This window comes from Giraffa tippelskirchi, chromosome 11 (genome assembly GCF_054371585.1).
Source record: "Giraffa tippelskirchi isolate mGirTip1 chromosome 11, T2T-mGirTip1v1.2.pri, whole genome shotgun sequence".
In the NCBI taxonomy this organism is placed as follows: Eukaryota; Metazoa; Chordata; class Mammalia; order Artiodactyla; family Giraffidae; genus Giraffa; species Giraffa tippelskirchi.
The window spans coordinates 149,413,312-149,434,138 of record NC_137285.1 but is presented as its reverse complement, the minus strand read 5'-3'; the positions used below and the strand labels follow the sequence as shown (position 1 = coordinate 149,434,138).

The 20,827-nt window shown below is 47.5% G+C and overlaps 2 protein-coding genes across 7 annotated transcripts in view; both read right to left on the bottom strand.

Annotated features, from left to right (window-relative positions):
• The window catches only part of DTX4 (deltex E3 ubiquitin ligase 4), a 38,106-nt gene extending 36,285 nt beyond the window's left edge, over nucleotides 1-1,821 (bottom strand). For 5 of the 6 annotated variants that reach the window (XM_081538143.1, XM_081538145.1, XM_081538147.1 and 2 more), the window contains exon 1: nucleotides 1,756-1,821. Coding sequence is in view for 1 of the 6 variants with exons in the window: in XM_081538142.1 (XP_081394268.1) it covers nucleotides 951-1,161 (211 nt within the window). In the remaining 5 variants the exon portion in view is untranslated. Of the gene's footprint in view, nucleotides 1-950; nucleotides 1,326-1,755 lie in introns of those variants that run through there. The other variant, XM_081538142.1, reaches the window with a different exon arrangement.
• FAM111A (FAM111 trypsin like peptidase A) lies at nucleotides 1,217-18,210 on the bottom strand. Its single transcript, XM_081538097.1, is given in 9 exon segments — nucleotides 1,217-1,539; nucleotides 1,719-1,812; nucleotides 15,295-16,033; nucleotides 16,035-16,312; nucleotides 16,366-16,397; nucleotides 16,400-16,453; nucleotides 16,456-16,526; nucleotides 16,528-16,687; nucleotides 16,690-18,210. Coding segments are annotated over 9 exon segments (2,064 nt in total). The 5' UTR covers nucleotides 17,003-18,210.
• Between the last annotated feature and the right edge of the window lie 2,617 nt (nucleotides 18,211-20,827).

The following is a 20,827-nucleotide window of genomic DNA, read 5'->3' as shown; positions in this document are numbered from 1 at the left end:
AGCCCGGCCCGGGGGCCTCGCAGAGAGGCAGGTCTCCCCAGCTTCCCCGTCCTCACGCCAAGGACCGGGCACCCTGATCGCCATCCTCACTCGGGGAGGGAAGCCGGATTGGTAGTGGCCACAGCGGCGACTTGCTTCTCACCGTTAGATGGGGGTTCATTGTGTCCCCCATCGCGGACCTTTGTGGGAGGAAGCTGGGGACAGCTTCCTCGCAGGAATGCGCCGCCCCGGCCGCCTCCGCCCCCAGGGACAAACACGCTCGGCTTCCCCGCCGGCATTCCGGAGCGGCGGCCCTCCCAGTCCCCTGTCCATCTGCGCGGGCCTGTTGCTTCCACGCTCGGAGCGCCCGAGCAGAGGCGCTCACCGCCCCGCGGACACCAGGGCGTGCCCGGCCCTGGCACCCAGCCGCCCCCCTCCCCGAGTCCATCGGTCTCCCCGGGAAGGCCTCTCCCTTCGTAGGCTCGACTACAGCGCCGGCCTCCCGGGAATCTCCACCCTCCCCCGCGCCCGGTCTCCATCCCCAGGACTAGGCCGGGGGGATGGCATGCCCCCGGGAGGGTTCGAGGCTGCGAGGTGGGCGACTGGGGGAGCGAGTGGCAGGCCCCAGGGTGCCCGAGGCAACGGAGGCTCAGCCCATGTGATGGTGGGAAGGCGGGCAGGTAGACTTGCCCACCGGCCGGGATGCTGCCGCGGCCCCTCGGTTCCTACAAGAGCGGACTTGGGGTACCGAGCGTTTAAAGGGGGGGCGGAAAGGGCTTTGTTAGGGGCGAGGGTAAAAGTCGGCCGGCCTAACCAGACCTGCATGGACGTTTATTGCAGGAGCTATCATAAGAGGATCGCGGGGCGGGGGCGCACCGCGCCCCCTCCTCGGCCGCCTGTGGGGGACCCCGCGGTCCGGAGGGGCCCCCCGGCGGGGGAGGGTGCGGACGGGGTGGGGGCGGCTGGCTCACCCGTGTCCTGGCGAAACTGGTTCATGGAGTGCAGGTCGATGATGTAGGGCGCGAGCCGGCGGTCCACCTGGCCCAGCACCACGCTGCCGCCGGCGCGCGGGCCGGCGCGCACCGCCGCCTCGATGTGGTGGCTCACGGCGGGGCTGTAGGGCCGCCAGCGCCCGTGCTCGTTCAGCCATTCCCAGACTACCACGGCCGAGGCCAGGAGCATGGCGCGCCCGGCCGCCCGCGGGCCCCGGCCCCGCGCCCCGGCGCCCCCGGACGCCTCAGCCCCGGGCCGCGGGCCGCGCCGCCGCCGCGCGTCCGCCGGGGCCCCGAGAGCCGGGCCGCCGGGCTCCGATCGCGCGCCCCGCGGGGTCGCGGGACCTCATGCACACGGGCGCGCGGCCGGGGCTCCAGCCCTCGCAGCGGGCGCCGGCGGGATCGGGCGGGCGGCGGCGCTCGGGGCGGCTGGCCGGGCCCTCCTCCCCGCCCCGCGGCCCCCGCCCGCCCGCCGCGCGGGCCGAGAGCTCCCCCTCCCTGCGGCTTCGCGCCGCCGCCTCGGGAAGGAGCCGCCCCTCCCAAGCCCCGCGCCCGGGCAAACCCGCGCCTGCGAGGGGCCCCGCGGTCCCGAGACGCGGAGGAGCGACCCCCACCCCCCACCAGGACACGGCCCCGGGACCGCCGCTGTCAGCATCCTCAACTTGGCAGGCTCCCTCCCCGAAAGGGAATTGTTTTCTCTCTTTCGTTTTTTTTTTTTTTTTAGTGCAGTGTGATCGCTGTCCGCACCGCGAGCTCCGGGACCCGCAGCGCCTGGCACACTCACGGTCTGCACGCTCTCGCCGCGGCGGCCGCGTTCCCGCATCCTCGCCCGCATCCTCCGCTGTCCGTCAAGGACGCGGGGCCACGCCCCCGGGCCCTGCCGCGGCCGGGAGCCCCCCGCCCCCTGCCGGCCGAGCGCGCGCCTGCGGGCCCGGCCACCGCTCATCCGCGGCCCGGCCGCCCGCCCCGGTGTTCCTGCCTGGAGAACCCCGGGGACAGACGAGCCTGCGGCCTACGGTCCATGGGGCCACACAGTCGGACACGACTGAGCGACTCAGCACTTACCAGCCTCTCTGCTGAGACCCCGTGCAAAGGGGCGCAGCGATTGGAGAGATGATGGATTAACTAACACTGTCGGTGCAGAGGGCAAATGTGGGTTTTCTGGCCTGCTTAGGCTACCTTGGGCTTCCCTGGTGGCTCAGATGGTAAAGAATCCGCCTGCAATGCGAGAGACCTGGGTTCAATCACTGGGTTGGAAAGATCCCCTGGAGGAGGGCAAGGCTACCCACTCCAGTTTTCTGGCCTGGAGAATTCCATAGGCTGTATAGTCCATGGGGTCGCACAGAGTCGGACACGACTGACCGACTTACACTTTCACTTTAGACTACCTTACTGAAATAAAGAAGGCATGTGTTAAATTGAAGCCAATGCCACCCCACTCCAGTACTCTTGCCTGGAAAATCCCATGGACGGAGGAGCCTGGTAGGCTGCAGTCCATGGGGTCCTAAGAGTCGGATATGACTGAGCGACTTCACTTTCCCTTTTCCCTTTCATGCACTGGAGAAGGAAATGGCAAACCACTCCAGTGTTCTTGCCTGGAGAATCCCAGGGACGGCAGAGCCTGGTGGGCTGCTGCCTATGGGGTTGCACAGAGTCAGACACGGACTGAGCGACTTTCACTTTCACTTTAGACTACCTTACTGAAATAAAGAAGGCATGTGTTAAATTGATGATGTATTTTGCAGAATTTCTGTGATGCAAATAATGAGACACTAGGTCTTCCCTGGTAGCTCAGATGGTAAAGAATCTGCCTGCAGTGCAGGACAACTGGGTTCAGTCCCTGGGTCTGGAAGATCCCCTGAAGGAGGGAATGGCAACCCACTCCAGTATTCTTGCCTGGAGAATTCCATGGACAGAGGAGCCTGGCGGACTACAGTCCACGGGGTCGAAGAGAATGAGACACTTCTCAGGACAGACAAAAGTTAGACTTCGTTGTTTTGGTCATCAACAGTCAATGTGGAAAACAGTCTAAAATGGATATGTTCTGACTAAAAGATTAGATTGACATCAGGATTACGTATGAATCTTTCCAGAAAGCACAAAACTTGTTTTGCTGAAGCTGCAACCACATGAAGCAATGCATTCATATGATCAAGGCCCAGGAGAGGATCTGGAGAAATAAAAGGAGGTTATGTATTAAGAATGGGGATTAAGAAACTTTCTGAAATAATCGTTTTCTGCCAAAACATCATATGATCTCTTTTGTTTTGAAAGATTTGCGTTCCCTGTGTTCCTTGCTCTCCTTGAATTATATCTGTCCTTTCTCCCATCGTAGTACTTTCCAAATCTTTTTCATCCCTCTACCCTTACCTCCCTCCTCACTGAGCTCTAAGTGCAAAGTCAACGAAAAAATACCAAACATGCTCTTCTTTGGGCTTCTGAAAGCATCAGATTTGAGGCTGCCTCTGAGCTTTGTTCCTGCTGGTCCTCTTGCCAAAAAATCTCCCCAAGGTCACCTCCAGAATCTCCAGTAAACCTCTTCCCCAGGACCAGTCCCCCAATCCAACTCAATCAATGTCACTCATTAAAACAAAGAATTTTAGAGTTTGAAGGACAAAAGGAAAAGGAGTTAAGGATACCGCAATCCCACCAAGAGTCACTGTTATCCCCATTTTATAAATGACACAGTTTCGGGAATTTGAGCAGTTTGCCCCAGTTACATGTTTAACAGAGGGGAAACTGAGATTCAAAAATTCAATGGACAAAAAGCCAAATCAAACCAAGGCCAAAAAAACCAAACCAAGACAAAATAAAACCCCATGTTGTTCTGTGACATGTTATATGATGAGGAGATGGTGTGATAAGAGGCAAGACATATAGCAATGTGAAACTGCCTCAGTGTGAAAGAAAGGAAGTGAGACAAAGAGGATAGAATGTTCTGGAAGGACAAAGTAGAACTGAAGAAAAACGAATATAAATTTGTATCGAGCTATTTTTACTTTCAGTCATGAGACCAAGAGTGTGAAGACCCTGGGAACTTTCCTATGATCTGGGCAGGCGAAGATCCAGAAATTAACCAGAAAATATCAGTAACAATTCAAGGGGAGTTGGAAGCACCAGAGAAAAAAACGGCATCTGACCAACTAAATGAGAAATTCCCAGGTAGAAAAAGCCAAACCCTGAGGAGAGAGGTAAGTTCAATGGGCGCTTAAATGGAACATGTATTCTGTAGTTGAGGGGAGTGTTCCACAAATTTTCATTAAATGCTATTGGTTGATGACTTTATTTAGTTCTTCTTTTCTGAGGCTGATTGTCTGTATAGTTGTTCTATAAATTATTGAAAGAGGCGAACTGAAGTCTCTAACTAAAATTGTGAATTTGTCCATTTTTCCTTTTAGTTCTATCAGGTTTACATCACATATTTTTCCACTTTGTTGTTTATGCTTGCACATTTAGGATTACTTTATTTTTTGATGGATTGACCTTTTTATCATTATATAGTATCCCTGTTAGTGGTAATTTTCTTTGATCTGAAGTCAACTTTATCTAGTATTAAGATAGGCACTTATACTTTCCTTTTATCAGTGTCTTCATGATGTGTATTTTTTTTTCCATCCTTTCACTTCAATCTGCCTATAAAGGTATATTTGAACTGAGTTTTTAAAGACAGTTTATAACTAGGCTATTTTAATCTCCTCTGGCAATCTCTGCCCTTTAACTGATATACTTAAACCATTTACATTTATTGTACCTATTAATATGTTAGAGGTTAAAGAAAGAGAGAGATAGAAAGAGAAAGAATGAATAGACAAGCCACAGATTGAGATAAAATGTTTGTGGTGTTGGACAGAAGTGGTGAAAGCAAACATCCTTGCCTTGTTTCTGATTTTAGTAGGAAAGCATCTGGTTTCTCACTATGAAGTACGATATTGGTTATAGGATTTTTGTAGATGTTCTTTATCAACTTGAGAAAATTGCCCTCTAGTTCTAGTTTGCTGATAGTTTTTACAAATGAGTGTTGGATTTTGTCAAATGATTTTACTGTATCTATTGATGTGATCATATGGCTTTACCTCTTTAGTCAGTTCATGGGATGAATCACATCAGTAAGGGTTTGGATGTTGAACCAGCCTTGCATGCCTAGACTAAATCATATTCATTTGCTGATTTTTACCTGCATTCTTTCACTGTAATCAATCATGACACGAGCATAATGGTTTTTTGAGCTCTACTAATCTTTTAGCAAATTATTGAACTGAAAGGTGGTCTTCAGAAACTTTTAAACTTATACCTTGTAACAGTCTTACCCAACAGGAAGCTTAGAAGCTAAAAATGGTCAATCAGAAATGCCTCACATTTACCATTTACCAAATAACATACTCATCAGTTCAGTTTGCGACCCCATGGATTGCAGCACGCCAGGCCTCCCTGTCCATCACCAACTCCCGGAGTTTACTCAAACTCATGTCCATTGAGTCAGTGATGTCATCCAACCATCTCATCCTCTGTTGTCCCCTCTCCTCCTTCCCTCAGTCTTTTCCATCATCAGGGTCTTTTCAAATAAGTCAGTTCTTCTCATCACGTGGCCAAAGTATTGGCGTTTCAGCCTCAGCATCAGTCCTTCCAGTGAATATTCAGGACTGATTTCCTCTAGGATGGACTGGTTGGATCTCTTCGCAGTCCAAGGGACTCTCAAGAGTCTTCTCCACAGTCAACACCACAGTTCAAAAGCATCAATTCTTTGGTGCTCAGCCTTCTTTATAGTGCAACTCTCGCATCCATTCACGACTACTGGAAAAACCATAGCTTTGACTAGACAGATCTTTGTTGGCAAAGTAACGTCTCTGCTTTTTCATAGGTTCCAGGAATAAGGCCATAGATGTCTTTGCAGGAATGCTCCCCATGTTGCCCATGCAACTCACTTGTGATTTTTTCCTCTCACTCACGCTCAGTTCTGGGTATACCACTTCCATGTTACAAGAGGGAGTTTTTGGCCACACCTGAGTTATGACTTGGCAAACCTGATGGAACTCACTGCACAACGGGCCGTTCTGGATGGACCGTCACAGGACATCTCGCGGCCAGGTGCTCCATTTTAACCAGGTCCACTAGAACACCAAATGTTATTCCTGGAAATGGTGTGGGCTTGCTGCAGAACCACAGAGGTCTGTGGTGTGATTCTCCCACACGTGCTGCAAACTCCGCATGGAATCTTCTTCCACATCTGATACTTCTAATACCACAGGGTCAGCTAGGCTGGATCATCCAGGTTTTCACCACAGCACTGTGTTCACCACAGACTGCATCTTCTGCAGAACCCTTCCCTGATCTAAGTGCCATTCAAAGCTGGCAGCTTATTTTGTCACCCTGTAAATGGGCAGAAGCAGTATACCCAGCTGTGAAATATGATGCCACCAGGAACCAGAGACACCGTGACCCCCTGTGTAGTGGGATATATCATTTCTTCAAGAGGAGACATCCTGGCATGCCCCTGATTTAGTGGTTTCTTCACAGAATTACCTCCCAATATCTGAAATGCATGTGAGCCAGGGCCTCTAAAGTGGTGACTACTTCAGTTCATCTGGCTTGATTAGCATGATACCACTCATCAGTTCAGTTCAGTTCAGTCACTCAGTCGTGTCCGACTCTTTGCGACCCCGTGGACTGTAGCATGCCAGGCCTCCCTGTCCATCACCAACTCTCGGAGTTTACTCAAACCCATGTCCATTGAGTCGGTGATGCCATCCAACCATCTCATCCTCTGTCATCCCCTTCTCCTCCTGCCTTCAATCTTTCCCAGCATCAGGGTCTTTTCTAATTATTTTTGCTAGACCTGACTAATATGATGGTCTGTGGGAATTACACATCATCCACACTCTCTCTCTAACAAAAGGAAAGTGTGTTAATACAGTTTCTTGGGGCAAAACTATATAATATATACTGTTGTCTCTTTGTGTGAGTTCAAATGTTTCTGATCCCCTTCTCTAATAGTGAAAGAAAAAAAAACCACATTCATCCAATCAGTGACCACAACCATATACCCGAGACAGTAAAGATATAAAGATTTGCAAAGATACTACATCTGGTGTAGAGGCTACAACTGGACGTGCCACTTGGCTGACTTGGAGGAAAGAGACTGTCATTCTTCAGGACTTGCTCGGTTTCTGCAGGGGACAGGCTGACAAATCAAAGGCGTATGTGACAGAGGCCATTCTTTCTGTGCTCTTCAGACCCTTAAGGCTGGCACTGGTTCCCAGGCTCCCCTCCACTCCAGTGGGGGTGGGTCAGTCCGCGAAAAGTCTCCGCAAAGACTTCCGGTGCTGCTGAGGTAAACACTGGGGTTCAGAATTTGACAAAGGAAGGGGCATTAATAAACATCCCAGGCTCTCGGCTGGACCCCTGGAAGGTTAAAATCTAGAGTGGAGTGGACCAGAGGTAGACAAAGCCTTAACGTTTTATAACTCCATTTCAAGTCAGTTTCATCTCTGACAAGATGAAGATGATCTGATTTCACGCTATCAGAAGACAGAGTGACCTTTCCCTGGAAGGCAAAAAAAAAAAAAAATCCTGATGGGAAATGAAGTCGGGGATAAATGTTCTCCCAGAAAGACAACTGCCATTTTTTCATGTAAAATCCAAAGTGATGCCGGTGCTGGGGACTGACGGAACTCCTGAATATACAGCTTGCATTTGACTGCTGGTGTCCTTCGATCCTTCCGTGGATAGTCCGTGATTCAGAGCTGAACAGCTCCGCAAAGGAGACAGCAGGTGGAAATTCCCCTGGTCGCTTTCAACAGCGTCCGGCTGCAAGAGGACCGCGGCCTCGGTTTACGAGGTGTGCGTTTTGCGGCTCCGTCCAGCAGGTGGCGATGTGGTACCGGGAAACTCTCCGAGTGCAGGCCGGCTTTCAGTGTTTCTAAGTTAAGCTGGAACTAGCGTTCTTCTTCGGGGATTCTGTATTATTTTTTGCTGGAATATCCAGACAGGATAGGGAAATGGTTTGGAGACAGCCTGCATGTCTCACGGAAAGTAGTTCCTGAGAATTCTGTCTGGAGCTTATGAGATGGGAGCGCAGCTGTGCAAGGCATCCGTTCCACAAGAGTTCACAGGGGCTAGTGGTAAAGAATCCACCTGGCAACGCAAGAGAGGCAAGAGATGAGGTTCGATCCGTGGGTCAGGAAGATCCCAGAGGAGGAAACGGCAGCCCACTCCAGTATCCTTACCTGGAGAATCCCACGGACACAGGAGCCTGGCGGGCTCCATGGGGTCGCAGAGTCGGACACGACTGAGCGTGCATACGCACACTCACACAACAGACAAAAGTATTCCGAGTCCATCCAAACAGCCTCCTCCAGGAGGTCACATTTCCTTCCCCACCTCACATCTTACCGAAACCCCACTGAGTGAATTAGGTGCCTTTCCTCCCACAGAATCACAGGGCAAATCAGGGGGCACCATTAAAGCTGCCCAGGGAAGCTCAGGGTGGTGGGGAAAAGCTGGTGGTGGCCAAAGCGCTGGAGCTTCAGCTTCAGTGTCAGTCCTTCCAGTGAACACCCAGGACTGATCTCCTTTAGGATGGACAGGGTTGATCTCCTTGCAGTCCAAGGCACTCTCAAGAATCTTCTCCAACACCACAGTTCAGAAACATCAATTCTTCGGCGCTCAGCCTTCTTTACGGTCTAACTCTCACATCCATACACGACTACTGGAAAACCATAGCTTTGACGATGTGTACCTTTGTCAGCAAAGTGATGGCTCTACTTTTTAATACTCTGTCTAGGTTGGTCATAGCTTTCAATTCAAGGAGTAAGTGTCTTTTAATGTCATGGCTGCAGTCACCGTCTGCAGTCACCGTCTGCAGTCACCGTCTGCAGTGATTTTGGAGCCCAAGAAAATAAAAGCTGCCACTACTTCCATTTTTTCCCCTTCTGTTTGCTGTGAGCTGATAGGAAAGTCTAGCTTGGGTGGAAAAGGGAGGACAGTGGAGGTAGGAAAGAGAGAAGTTCAGCGTTAGTCTCTTTTCCTCCATTAGCCCCTCTCCCCAGGATCATTGCCGAGTGCCAGTGTTGTGCCATGCCTTTCTCATGTACCTCTCAGCGTCTGGTGGAAACCAGGTTCAGGGGCTCCTTTCCGACTCCACACACGTGCCTTCATGCCCTCCCTCAGGCCCCCGTGCCTTTGGCTGCCTGCACCTGGGCCAGAATCCTTTCCCCTCTCAGGGTAAGAAAGGGACTTGGGTGCCTGGATTCAACACGGCCGGAAGTTTAACTCCTTCCCTCCCTGAAATTCCCAGTACACCCACACAAGGGTGTATGGTCTTTGGTCCCCTGGGGGACGTCTCCCCAAAGGCATCTGAGGTTGATGGACAGAGGCAGGGCGAGGCCAGGAGTGACGACACACGCTTATTTCTGTCTTTGTGTGGCTGGTGGGTAGTTTGGGTTCAAGCAAAAGACCTCCTGTTTTAGTTCACTCAAAGGCAGACAGCAAATTGTCAGGTTTAAAGGATGACACGGTCGACTTCAGCTCTGGGGACTCCCGCACTCAGCAGTCAGAGCCAAGAGCCACGGGGCTTTTCTGCTGCCACAAGGCTTGCTGCCCCACCGCCGCGAAAACCTTCCTTCCTGCTCCTGTCTAGATGCTTAGTGACTCAGTCAGGCCAGTCGGGTCTGACTCTGTCACCCCATAGACTGTAGTCCGCCAGGCTCCTCTGTCCAGGGGATTTCCCAGGCGAGAATACTGGAGTGGGTTGTCATGTCCTCCTCCAGGGGATCTTCCCGACTCAGGGAAGGAGCCCTAGTCTCCTGCGTCTCCTGCATTACAGGCAGATTCTTTCCTGCTGAACCATCATCGGGAATGTTACTGCCCGGAGGAGAGTGAACAGCCTGGGTAATGACAAGGAACCATTGGGATGACTTGTTTTAATCCTCCCTCTTGCCAACCAGACTCATTAACAAGAGGGCCTTCGGTGGGAGGGAGAGAGGAACACTTCATCCTCCCCCTCGCCCATCAGCTGGGGGATAGCATTTGCTCCAAGATGGCAGAGAGTCTTCTCATAAACCCTAACTCATCCCATCCAGGTCTTGTTCTCCTTCTCCCAAAATACACCTTGAAAATTAGTTGAAGCATAATATTTATCGCATTGAAACATAATCATTTATGCTAGTAATAACTTAAATTTACCCAGCATGTTTGATTCTAGTCATTAAGTGAATGATGAGAGACAAATATGACCTCTAACAGTTGAAGGGGAAGCTGGGACACAGAAAATAATTTTTTCATCCTGACATCACAAATTACCAATGAACACAGTGAGAATCAAAACCCCAACTGTTTGTTTATTCCTTTTCCCAATAGATTATGTGATTTTGAATGAATTTTATATTATTATTTGCATTTGTAAGAGATAGGCTTTCCCCAAAAGATGAAGTAAAAAAAGCAAGTTTAAGCAACAGAAAGTAAATGAAAACAGAGAATCTGATCACTCAATCTTGATGTATGTTTTCCCAAGTCATCTTCATCTGAGATGCGTGGTAGACCAAATCATGGCCCCTGAAGATACAGTCATGTCCTAATCTCCAGGACCCATGAATGTTGTCTTATATAACAAAGACTTTGCGGGTATGATGAATTAAGGGTCTTGAGATAGGAAGATTATCCTGCCTTATTCACATGTGTGCTAAGTCACTTCAACGGTGTCTGACTGTATGCGACCCCGTGGACTGTAGCCCACCAGGCTCCTCTGTCCATGGGATTCTCCAGGCAAGAATACTGGGATGGGTTGTCATGCCCTCCTCCAGGGATCTTCCCGACCCAGGGATTGAACCCAGGTCTCCCTCATTGCAAGCAGATTCTTTGCCATCTGAGCCATCTGGGAAGCTCTATTTATTGAGTGGGTCCAAGTGTCCTTGGGCTTCCAAGGTAGCTCAGCGGTAAAGAATCAGTAGCCAGTGCAGGAGATGTGGGTTTGGGAAGACCCCCTGGAGAAGGAAATGGCAACCTACTCCAGTGTTCTTGCCTGGGAAATCTCATGGACAGAGGAGCCTGGCGGGCTTCAGCCCATGGAGTAGCAAAAGAGTCAGACACGGCTTAGCAGCTACAACAATAACCGTCTCATCTGCTTCCCCTCGCTTGTAGGTTGCACCTGATGCACGTCTGCAACCTCCCTGTAAGATGCAGATGGTGACCTGCTGAACGAGGGGCGTGAGCCATCCGGGGTTGGCAGGGGGTTCCTTCAGCATCCAGGCTCCCACTGCGGGGAGTGAAGCCCACAGGGTCACTCGGACGAAAGGCAGAGTTGCCATACACGCACATGAAAGAAACAGAATCACAAGATTCTTTTACTTACAGATCCCGGAAGCCAGGGTGAGGAGCCAGGGCAAGGGAGGGCCTCTATCCGAAATCACAAGTGAGCAGGGAGACGGAGAGCAGGGTAGCAAGCACCCAGTACTTCTCAGGGGGTTGAGGCGATGGTTCTTAGACTGAAAACTGGCCCCTGTACACAGAGGGCAGGGATGAGGCCAAAGGAAGCTGCAGACCGCTCCAAATTGATGAGTAGCGGTTTCATAAGCAAGGGCACAGCATGCAAGGCTTGTGTTGAGAAGTCAAAAGACGGGTGAGTCTCTGCATCCTCCCGCCAGAATTTTTTATTGAAATATAGTGAATATACAATATGGTGTTAGTTTCAGGTGTACAGCAAAGTGATTCTGCTGTATTTTTCAGATTATACTCCATTATAGGTTATTACAAGATATTGCATGCAATTCCTCTTGTTGTAGAGTAGACCCTTGGTTCTTATCTATTTGGATCTGTGATTCTATACTCCTAATTTGTCTCTGTCTTCCTCCCTCACCCCTCGGTAACCATACGTTTGTTTTCTGTGTCTGTGAGTCTGTTTCTGACTTGCATTGATACATAGACTCCTTTGCATTCTTTTTTAGATTCCAAATGTAAGTGCCATCATTCAGTATTTTAAAGTCAAGGCTGTGTCCCTTGACTTTACTGTTCATGCTGTGGAAATGGTAGGCAGCATGTCCCTTCCAAGGACAGAGGCGCCCCCGATGGCCAGGTCCAGTTTGAGGGCAAAGAGGTGGTCACATCCTCTTGATGTCCTCTGCCAGCACTCCACCGCTCTGACGATCTCATATGCCTGTCTCTTCCGCAAGGTGCCCGGAGCGGTCAGTGAGAGGCTTCTCGAGTATGGAGGTGGCTTAGGGGGTCACTATCTGGCTGCCCTGGAGGCAGACATCACAGCAACAATGTAGGCAGATGCCAGAGAACACACAGGTTAAGGTGATTCCCAAAGTAAGTACCGATTGTCCCCACCAGGAGCCCCATGAGCTTGACCCCCTGATTCACTAAGTCCCCTAGGCTGGAGGGTGGATCATTCGGGATGTTCACTTGTGTCCTCCTGTGGCTTAATAAATGAAGAAACATTAGTTGACTCGTCAGGTATGAAGACAGACACATGGCTTGGACGGTGGCACAGGTGTCTCCTGGAAAGGCAGTAATAAACGTCCAAGTCCATCCTGTTTCGGAGCTTACTCCTTAGAGACGTTTCAGTGTTGGTCAAGACAGACGTTGCCAACTATCCTTTTAGCCTTGTTGGCACATTTAGGAACGACTTGCATGTGTGCTGGGCCGTCTCCCACACAGGTGGATTCCAAGTAAATTATGTAAATACTCCAGGAGCATTCACATTAGGAAAGGAGGCATAACTACCCGCTCCATACCTGTGGGTTGTGCGCAATGAATTCCTTCCAAAGAGGATATTAGACGGAGGAGACAGAAAAGAGGAACTTTACAGGAGAGAAATCTGATCAACGCTGCTCTGGTTGGGTGGTAAAGGCTAACTTCAGGTCACAAAGCATGTCTGTAGTATGCACCCCTGATACGATATGACACTATTTTTTTTTGTATTTTCTGATATTTATTTATTTTTATTATTTATGGAAGTATGGTTGATTTACTATATTAGTTTCAGGTACAAATCAGTGATTCAATGTTATTATTATTATATAATTATATATTTACTATAATTACAATTATTATTATTATTCAATATTATTATTCATTTGATTTTAATTGAAGTATCATTGATTTACAGTAGGTTAGTTTCGGGAGTGCAGCACATCATCGTGTGTATATATATATATAAACATATCTCTATGTATATATTCATGTCTCTATATATGTATATACATGTCTATGTAAATATATACGTGGATGTTGTTGCTGTTTAGTCACTGAGTATGACTCTTTTGTGACCCCATGGACTGTAACCTGCCAGTCTCCTCTGTCCATGGGATTTCCCAGGCAAAAACACTGGAGTGGGTTGCCATTTCCTTCTCCTATATATGTGTATACGTATATATATTCTTTTACAGATTCCCCTACAGGTTATTACAAAATACTGATTATATTGAGTATAGTCCCCTTTATATCCTTGTTCGTTATCTATTTCATATATAGCACTGTGTGTATGCTAATACCAACCTCCTAATTTATGCCTCCCCAGACCCCCTCTTGAACTCTGGTGTTGGAGATGACTCTTGAGAGTCCCTTGGACTGCAAAGAGATCCAACCAGTCCATCCTAAAGGAGATCAGTCCTGGGTGTTCATTGGAAGGACTGATGCTGAAGCTGACACTCCAATACTTTGGCCACCTGATGCGAATAGCTGACTCATTTGAACACTCTGATGCTGGGAAAGATTGAAGGCAGGAGGAGAAGGGGACGACAGAGGATGAGATGGCTGGATGGCATCACCGACTCGATGGACATGGGTTTGGGTAAACTCCGGGAGTTGGTGATGGACAGGGAGGCCTGGTGTGCTGCAGTCCATGGAGTCACAAAGAGTTGGACACAACTGAGCGACTGAACTGAACTGAACTGAGACCCCCTCTCCCCTTTGGTAATCATAAGTTTGTTTTCTATGTCTGAGTCTCTTTCCATTTTGGAAATAAATTCATTTGTATTTTTTTATTTTAGAGTCCACAAATAAGCAATATCATATAGTTGTCTCTGTCTGACTTCCTTCACTTAGTATGATAATCTCTAGGTCCCTCCTTGTTGCTTCCAAGGGCATTATTTCAGTCTTTTTGTGGCTGAGTCATATTCCATCGGATATATGTGTCACATCTTCGGTATCCATTCATCTGTCAATGGGCATTTAGCTCGTCTCCATCTCTTGGCTACAAAATGACACTTTGCTTCTGTGATCTTACTCTCCAAAACCCACAACCCCAGTCCAATGAGTATTGGAAGAAATATCAGACAAATTCCAATAGAAAGGCATTTTACAAAATAGTTGACCAGTACACTTCCTGTCAAGATCAAAAAATACAAGAAAAGTCTGAGAAACTGTCACAACCAAGAGAAGTCTAAACAGACTTAACAATGGAATGGAATGTGGGCACTAGACGGCATCCTGGAGCAGGAAAAGGATTTCAGGCAAAAAACTAGGAAATCTCTATAAAGTAACATGGTATTTAAGATAGCCCCCCTAGTAGCCTATAAATACATGGAAAATGGATATTACCCTCCGAATTTCAGGAAACATATATCCTGACAGTTTGGATCATATGAGGATTTTGGAAATTCTAAAAGATTTCATTCGAGATCATTTCTAACCAAGAATTTAGCAACCCACTCCAGGTGGCACAGTGGTAAAGAATCTGCCTGCCAATGTAGGAGATGCAAGATATGCGGGTTCAATCCCTGGATTGGGAAGATCCCCTGGAGAAGGCAACGGCAACCCACTCCAGTATTCTTGCCTGGAAAACTCCGTGGACAGAGGAGCCTGGCGGGCTACAGTCCATGGGGTCGCAAAGAGTTGGACATGACTGAGCAATTGACCCACACACCTAAGATTAACTGCAGCCCTAAGTTTTGCTACTGATGAACCTACATATTTTCTAAGCCCGTAATTTCCGTGTGCCAGCATTGTGGATAATGAGAAGTCTTGGATCCTGCCTTTAAGCAACTGAACTTAGGGGGAGATAGGGAAGATGAAAAAAGAAAAACAATGGTAACTTTTCAAATAAAACTGAGTATTATTAATCTTTGTTCACATTGCTTAACTTTAAAGTAGGTATAATAGTCCAGCTCACAGATTTGTTAAAACTGGTTCCTTCGTGTGCTTAGAAAAATGCTAGGTGCATAGGAAGTAGTCAGTAACATTAATTATTATTGTTGTTGGTGAGACTGACCATTACAGAATTTAGAAACCTGTCATCATTGGCTGTGGAATAACAATTTCATAGGTGATTCCCTGAACACCTGGGATGTAGACTGAATTCTCACTCTTTTTCATCCTTAACACTCACCTTTCTTGCATCCAGCAGGTTTAGAAATAGTCCTTCCTACCACATTCTATGTTTTTTCTTAGTATCATAGATAATGGATTTCAGGGTACAGCCGAATTCAGTGATGCTGGAAATCCCCTGTGGGTACTTATAAGCGAAGCCTGCAGTGTGCATGGCCACCAACGAGCCTTCAGAATCACACACTGGGGAGCCGGAAGACCCAAAGTGAACAGCGGTGTTATGGGTTGCCACATCAGGCCGGGGGACTGTCTCCTGGAAACTTCTTTGTGTGTGCATATGGGTGTACCACGTGCAAGCACCACGCCCGTCTGCAGCTCTAGCCCGAACGTGTTCTGAGTATTTCTCTTCCCGCTGATCCTGAGGGATCCCGGCACAGGCATCAGTGGATTTCACCTCCCCATCTGGATGGCCAACAATACACACCAGTCTGCTGTCTGGTTCAGGATCATTTCCGTCATATAACCCCTCAGGTGTTCGCTGTCCGTTTGTCTTCGGTTTCAGAATTGCGTAATCAAGCTTTACATCAGATACCTCAAACCAACGCTCAGTGGAAAAGCAGTGCTTGCTTGCATCTTCAGCCTTCTCACAAGCAAATGTCACCTTTACACACCGACCGATTGTACGTGCACACTCATGTGAGTCTGTGTCTTCTCCCACAGTCCGATATGTTACATGCCGACAAGTGGAAATGCACAGCCCTTTCAAAACAAAGCAAGTGGCAGACTTGCTGGTGTGCCGTGACTGAGTCACTGAGCCCAGAAAGAAGTTTGTGCACTTCAGCCTGAGTATGGTTTCTGGTCAGTTTCCCAAAGTCTGTTTTATGCAATTCAAACAATTTTATCCCCAGTGTTTTATCCAAATTATTCTCAAAGTTTTCTCTAATTTTATCACCTTCTCTTTCCAAACTAGGGTGCTTGTCTGCCACGACTGTTTGTTTCAACACACAAGGCTTTATTTCCTGTGACTCAGAATTTCTAGCAGCTGGTGCCCTGGCGTCCATGCTTTTTTCAGCCTCGACCTGAGACTTTCGAGCGCCTGGTGCCCTGGCTTCACGCTTGTTTTAACCTCAACCTGGAAGAGCTTGCCCTCCAAGTCGTTGACCACTGTGAGCTGTCTAAAACGACGCTCAGGTTTTCAATAAGGGTCCAATCACTCTTCCCAGAAGGGAAAGAAGTCTGCCACCCTTGGACACAGCCTTCTTAAGGCTTTCTCCTTTGAAAGCATAGACGCAGTTTGTACCCATCTTTGTGAAGTTGCCTGCATTTGAGAAGAGGTTTTCTGATCTCCCCAACTGCGTGGATATAAAATTTAACACAGTTAGTTGATGTGTTGTCAAATCGACCAAATACCTGTTCCTCTTTCCCTGTCTTGCTTCTCTTTAGAGAAAAGGTAACTGGAAATTTTCAGGGAAACACCTGAGAGGCATTGCAAGCTTTAAGAACCCTTCACTTCCTTCTGGGCCGTATACCAGCATCTCTTTGCCAGGATGAGTTTTTATTGCCTTTCTGACAACCTCGAGAGTGTTGAGGGCCTCCCATAAGCTCCCCCCATCACTACATGGGAGGCTGTGTTTCCTTCTCTTGTTTTGCTTGATGTTTACATCCAGGGTAACATCAATTGTCTTTTCTGGGGACACAGTTTGGTCTCTGGGTCCCTCAGCCTGGGTGTTGTTTATATTCTCTGAACTTGTCTTAGAGTCCATCTCCATTTGAGAAGTATTGGAATTATCCTGCTGGTTTTCATTGAGCTAAACAGAAATGTTAAATACTTTAAAATTATGAACGCAACAATAGTCTTTTATTTCTCTTTGCTGCATACCATTCACAAAGTTTTTCATGGAAACTCAGGATGAATATTAAAAGGCCAGTGAATATAATTAAATCAGAATTTGAGTTGGGATCCAACATATAGGCCGAGTTTCCTATCTTATCAGTTAGATAAGTTCCTAACACTGCTACACTGATGCAGTGTTTTCGGAGAAATATAAGGAAAGAAGCAACTTTTTCCCAAGTGCATCAAAAACAGAGGTACTTAAATCTGCCAGCTCTCTTGGAGAGTTTGTTACTTCAGGTCTTGGTTATAATTTTCAACTACAAAATGTTTACTTTTTTTCGAGCATAGTGATGATCTGCACCAAAAAATTCTCAGTCTTCTTGTTGAAAAATTCAAGGAGCACTGCAGACTCGGAAAAAGAGATGATGGTTTGATATGATAACAGAGTCCAGTTAGCAGGAAGAGCCATGCCTTAACGTCTGTAAACTTAAGCCCAAGTCTTCATTCCACTTCTGCCTTAGGCAGCAACTCACTTTTCCTTGCTTCTCATTAACAAATTGAGGAAAATAAAGTTCTCTCTTCTTGCCTAACAAGGCTATGGTAAGAACAAACATCTTAAAAGTTGTTTTATAAACCGTGAAGCCCTATGCAAATATAGATCATGCTTGTTACTGAACAGATCAGCCATGTTTGGGAACGACATATATTTTCATGCTGTGACATAGCATTCATATTATTTTCACTCTATAGCTTATTTTAATATGTTATATTTGATTTTATGGCTGTTGTTCAGGAAGTATTACAACTTTTTTTTTGGTTGAAGTTTCATTTGATCTAGCAAAGAGTTTTATTAAAACGTCTTCCTCCCAGCATCCGACTAAAACAAGAAGAATAAAATGGATGAGAGAGATTTTAAATTATTTACTATTTCCTACGTACAATGAAGTCATTTATTGGCAAGAAGGTCTATGAAGCCCCGTTTCAAGGATGGCTAAGTCTAACACAGGCATATTCCATAAAGGAAAGGAAAGGGAAGTCGCTCAGTCGTGTCCGACTCTTTGCGACCCCGTGGACTGTAGCCTACCAGGCTCCTCCGTCCATGGGATTCTCCAGGCAAGAATACTGGAGTGGTTTGCCATTTCCTTCTCCAGGGGATCTTCCCGACCCAGGGATCGAACCTAGGTCTCCCGCATTGGAGGCAGATGCTTTAACCTCTGAGCCACCAGGGAAGTCCCATATTCCATAAACAGGGTTTATAAACATACCTTAGGAAACCACTGCTCACTATTGGTCTTACTCTTTTCATCTGAGTCCTTCTGTGACTTGGGCTGCTCAGAGCTCATGACACCTTGAAGATGAACACACAATTCAGCTGAAACATGTTTCACAAAGTGTCAAGTTACAGCAATATCTTCATGGCTATCATTAATTGTATAGAGACTAAGATTAACAGGGACCCCCTAACCCACCTGTCCCATTCAGCTCCACCCTCACTTTCCTTAGAGATGTTAATTTAGCATGTAGACAGTTTATCCGCTAATTACAATGACCTGAACAATAAAATCTCCTTTTTATAGAGCAGCACACCAAATACTTAACAAAAATTATCTCTAATTGTCAGTGCAATTATACCACGTAGATTTACCTTCGTGTATACAGCACACAGGTATACCTTCATTTTGAAGGCACAGAAAGTATAACTTAGGCAACTTACCCAAGGCCAGACCTACAAAGCAGAGATGGAATTCAGATGCCAGGATAAATACCTTACAGATGGGTTTTCCCTTGGAGAATTGAAAAGTGTGTTCTAGATACACTGATGTTAAAATTCGGCTTCTGGTTAAGACGGAGACAATACCGAGATGATATCATTATAGGAAGACAGATGGGAAGAGAACTCTGCCTTGCCATGAAGACAAAATAAACTTAAAGTGAGAGGATGCCTGAGAAGATAGTGAGAAACTTTAGCTGCAGCTTTAGTTTTTAAAGAGGTGCTTCCCCATGTCTTCCCGCTGATACCTCCCCAGAAGAGGATGAACAATGTAAACAAAATTGTGAAATTATCAGTAGTGATATACACCATTAGAAAATTAAGGCTGTGGACAGTAGCAGCCGTCTGTCTTCAGAATCCCAACATCTATCACAAAGCCTGGCACAGGGCAAGCCCTCAGCAAAGAAACATTCACAAAGACCCGGCCAATGAGTGAGCGAGGGGGCCCGGGAGGAACTATGCCATTTAGAACTGCTTTTCATAGACTGCCTCATGCAATTCTTACAGCCCCCTGAGATACACTAATCCCACATCACTGATCAAGACTTTGAACACCCAGACAGGTCACTATTTACTCGAGGTCACAAAGCCCCGGAAACCTATTTCTCATAACTTTTGATTATGAACCTATTCAAACAGAAAAACAAGAGACTGGTATGACGAGCCTCTGTATACTCACAACATAGGGTAATGTGCTCTTTCTGTTTGTTTGTTTACACCACCCTTGTGTTTTACTACATTAATTTACAGTTAGAAACATCATGACAGGTCACCCTAATTGCCACTTTCCGTCTTTAAAAATTTTGGACTTTTTCTTATATCATCACAAAACTCATTTACTCAGACCAAGATGCCATTGAAGGGTACATAAGTTGTCTTTAATTTTTGAGTCTGTTCTGTTCCAAAAAACAACAACATTGATTTATTGAAGAAAACAGAGACATTGTAGAGTGTTCACCTCCTGGGTGGCTTCTTCACCTTAGTGCTTAGTTCAACTTCTAGCTGCTGCCTTTCTGGTCAAGAAGTTACCTACGGACTGCTGATTATACTCATTGTTTTACAGCAGAGCCTGAGCGCTGGCTTCATCGTTTCCTGGGACTGAGCTTACCAAGAAACTCCCTTCAGCCTCTCTGAGCCTCAGTTCATTGTTTGCAAGGTGAGCGATGGTTCTCAGTCTGCCTTTCTGCCCCGGCTTCCCCCTCCCTCCTCCTCTCCTCTCTCCCCCTCCCCTCCCCTCCCCCTCCCCTCCCTCCCCTCCCCTCCTTCCTCCTCTCCTCTCCTCCCTCCCCTCCCCTCCTTCCTCCCTCCCCCTCCCCTCCCCCACCCTCTCCTCCCTCCCCCCCTCCCTCCTCCTCTCCTCTCCTCCCTCCCCCTCCCCATAACCTCAGATATGTGGATGACACCACCCTTATGGCAGAGAGTGAAGAAGAACTAAAGAGCCTCTTGATGAAGGTGAAGGAGGAGAGTGAAAAAGTTGGCTTCAAGCTCAACGTTCAGAAAACTAAGATCATGGCATCTGGTCCCATCACTCCATGGGACATAGATGGGGAAACAGTGGAAACAGTGTCAGACTTTATTTTTGGGGGCTCCAGAATCACTGCTGATGGTGACTGCAGCCATGAAATTAAAAGACGCTTACTCCTTGGAAGGAAGGTTATGGCCAACCTAGATAGCATATTTAAAAGCAGAGACATTACTTTGCCAACAAAGGTCCGTCTAGTCAAGGCTATGGTTTTTCCAGTGGTCACGTATGGATGTGAGAGTTGGACAGTGAAGAAAGCTGAGCACCGCAGAATTGATGCTTTTGAGCTGTGGTGTTGGAGAAGACTCTTGAGAGTCCCTTGGACTGCAAGGAGATCCAATCAATTCATCCTAAAAGAGATCAATCCTGGGTGTTCATTGGAAGGTCTGATGCTGAAGCTGAAACTCCAATACTTTGGCCACCTCATGCAAAGTGTTGACTCATTGGAAAAGACCCTAATGCTGGGT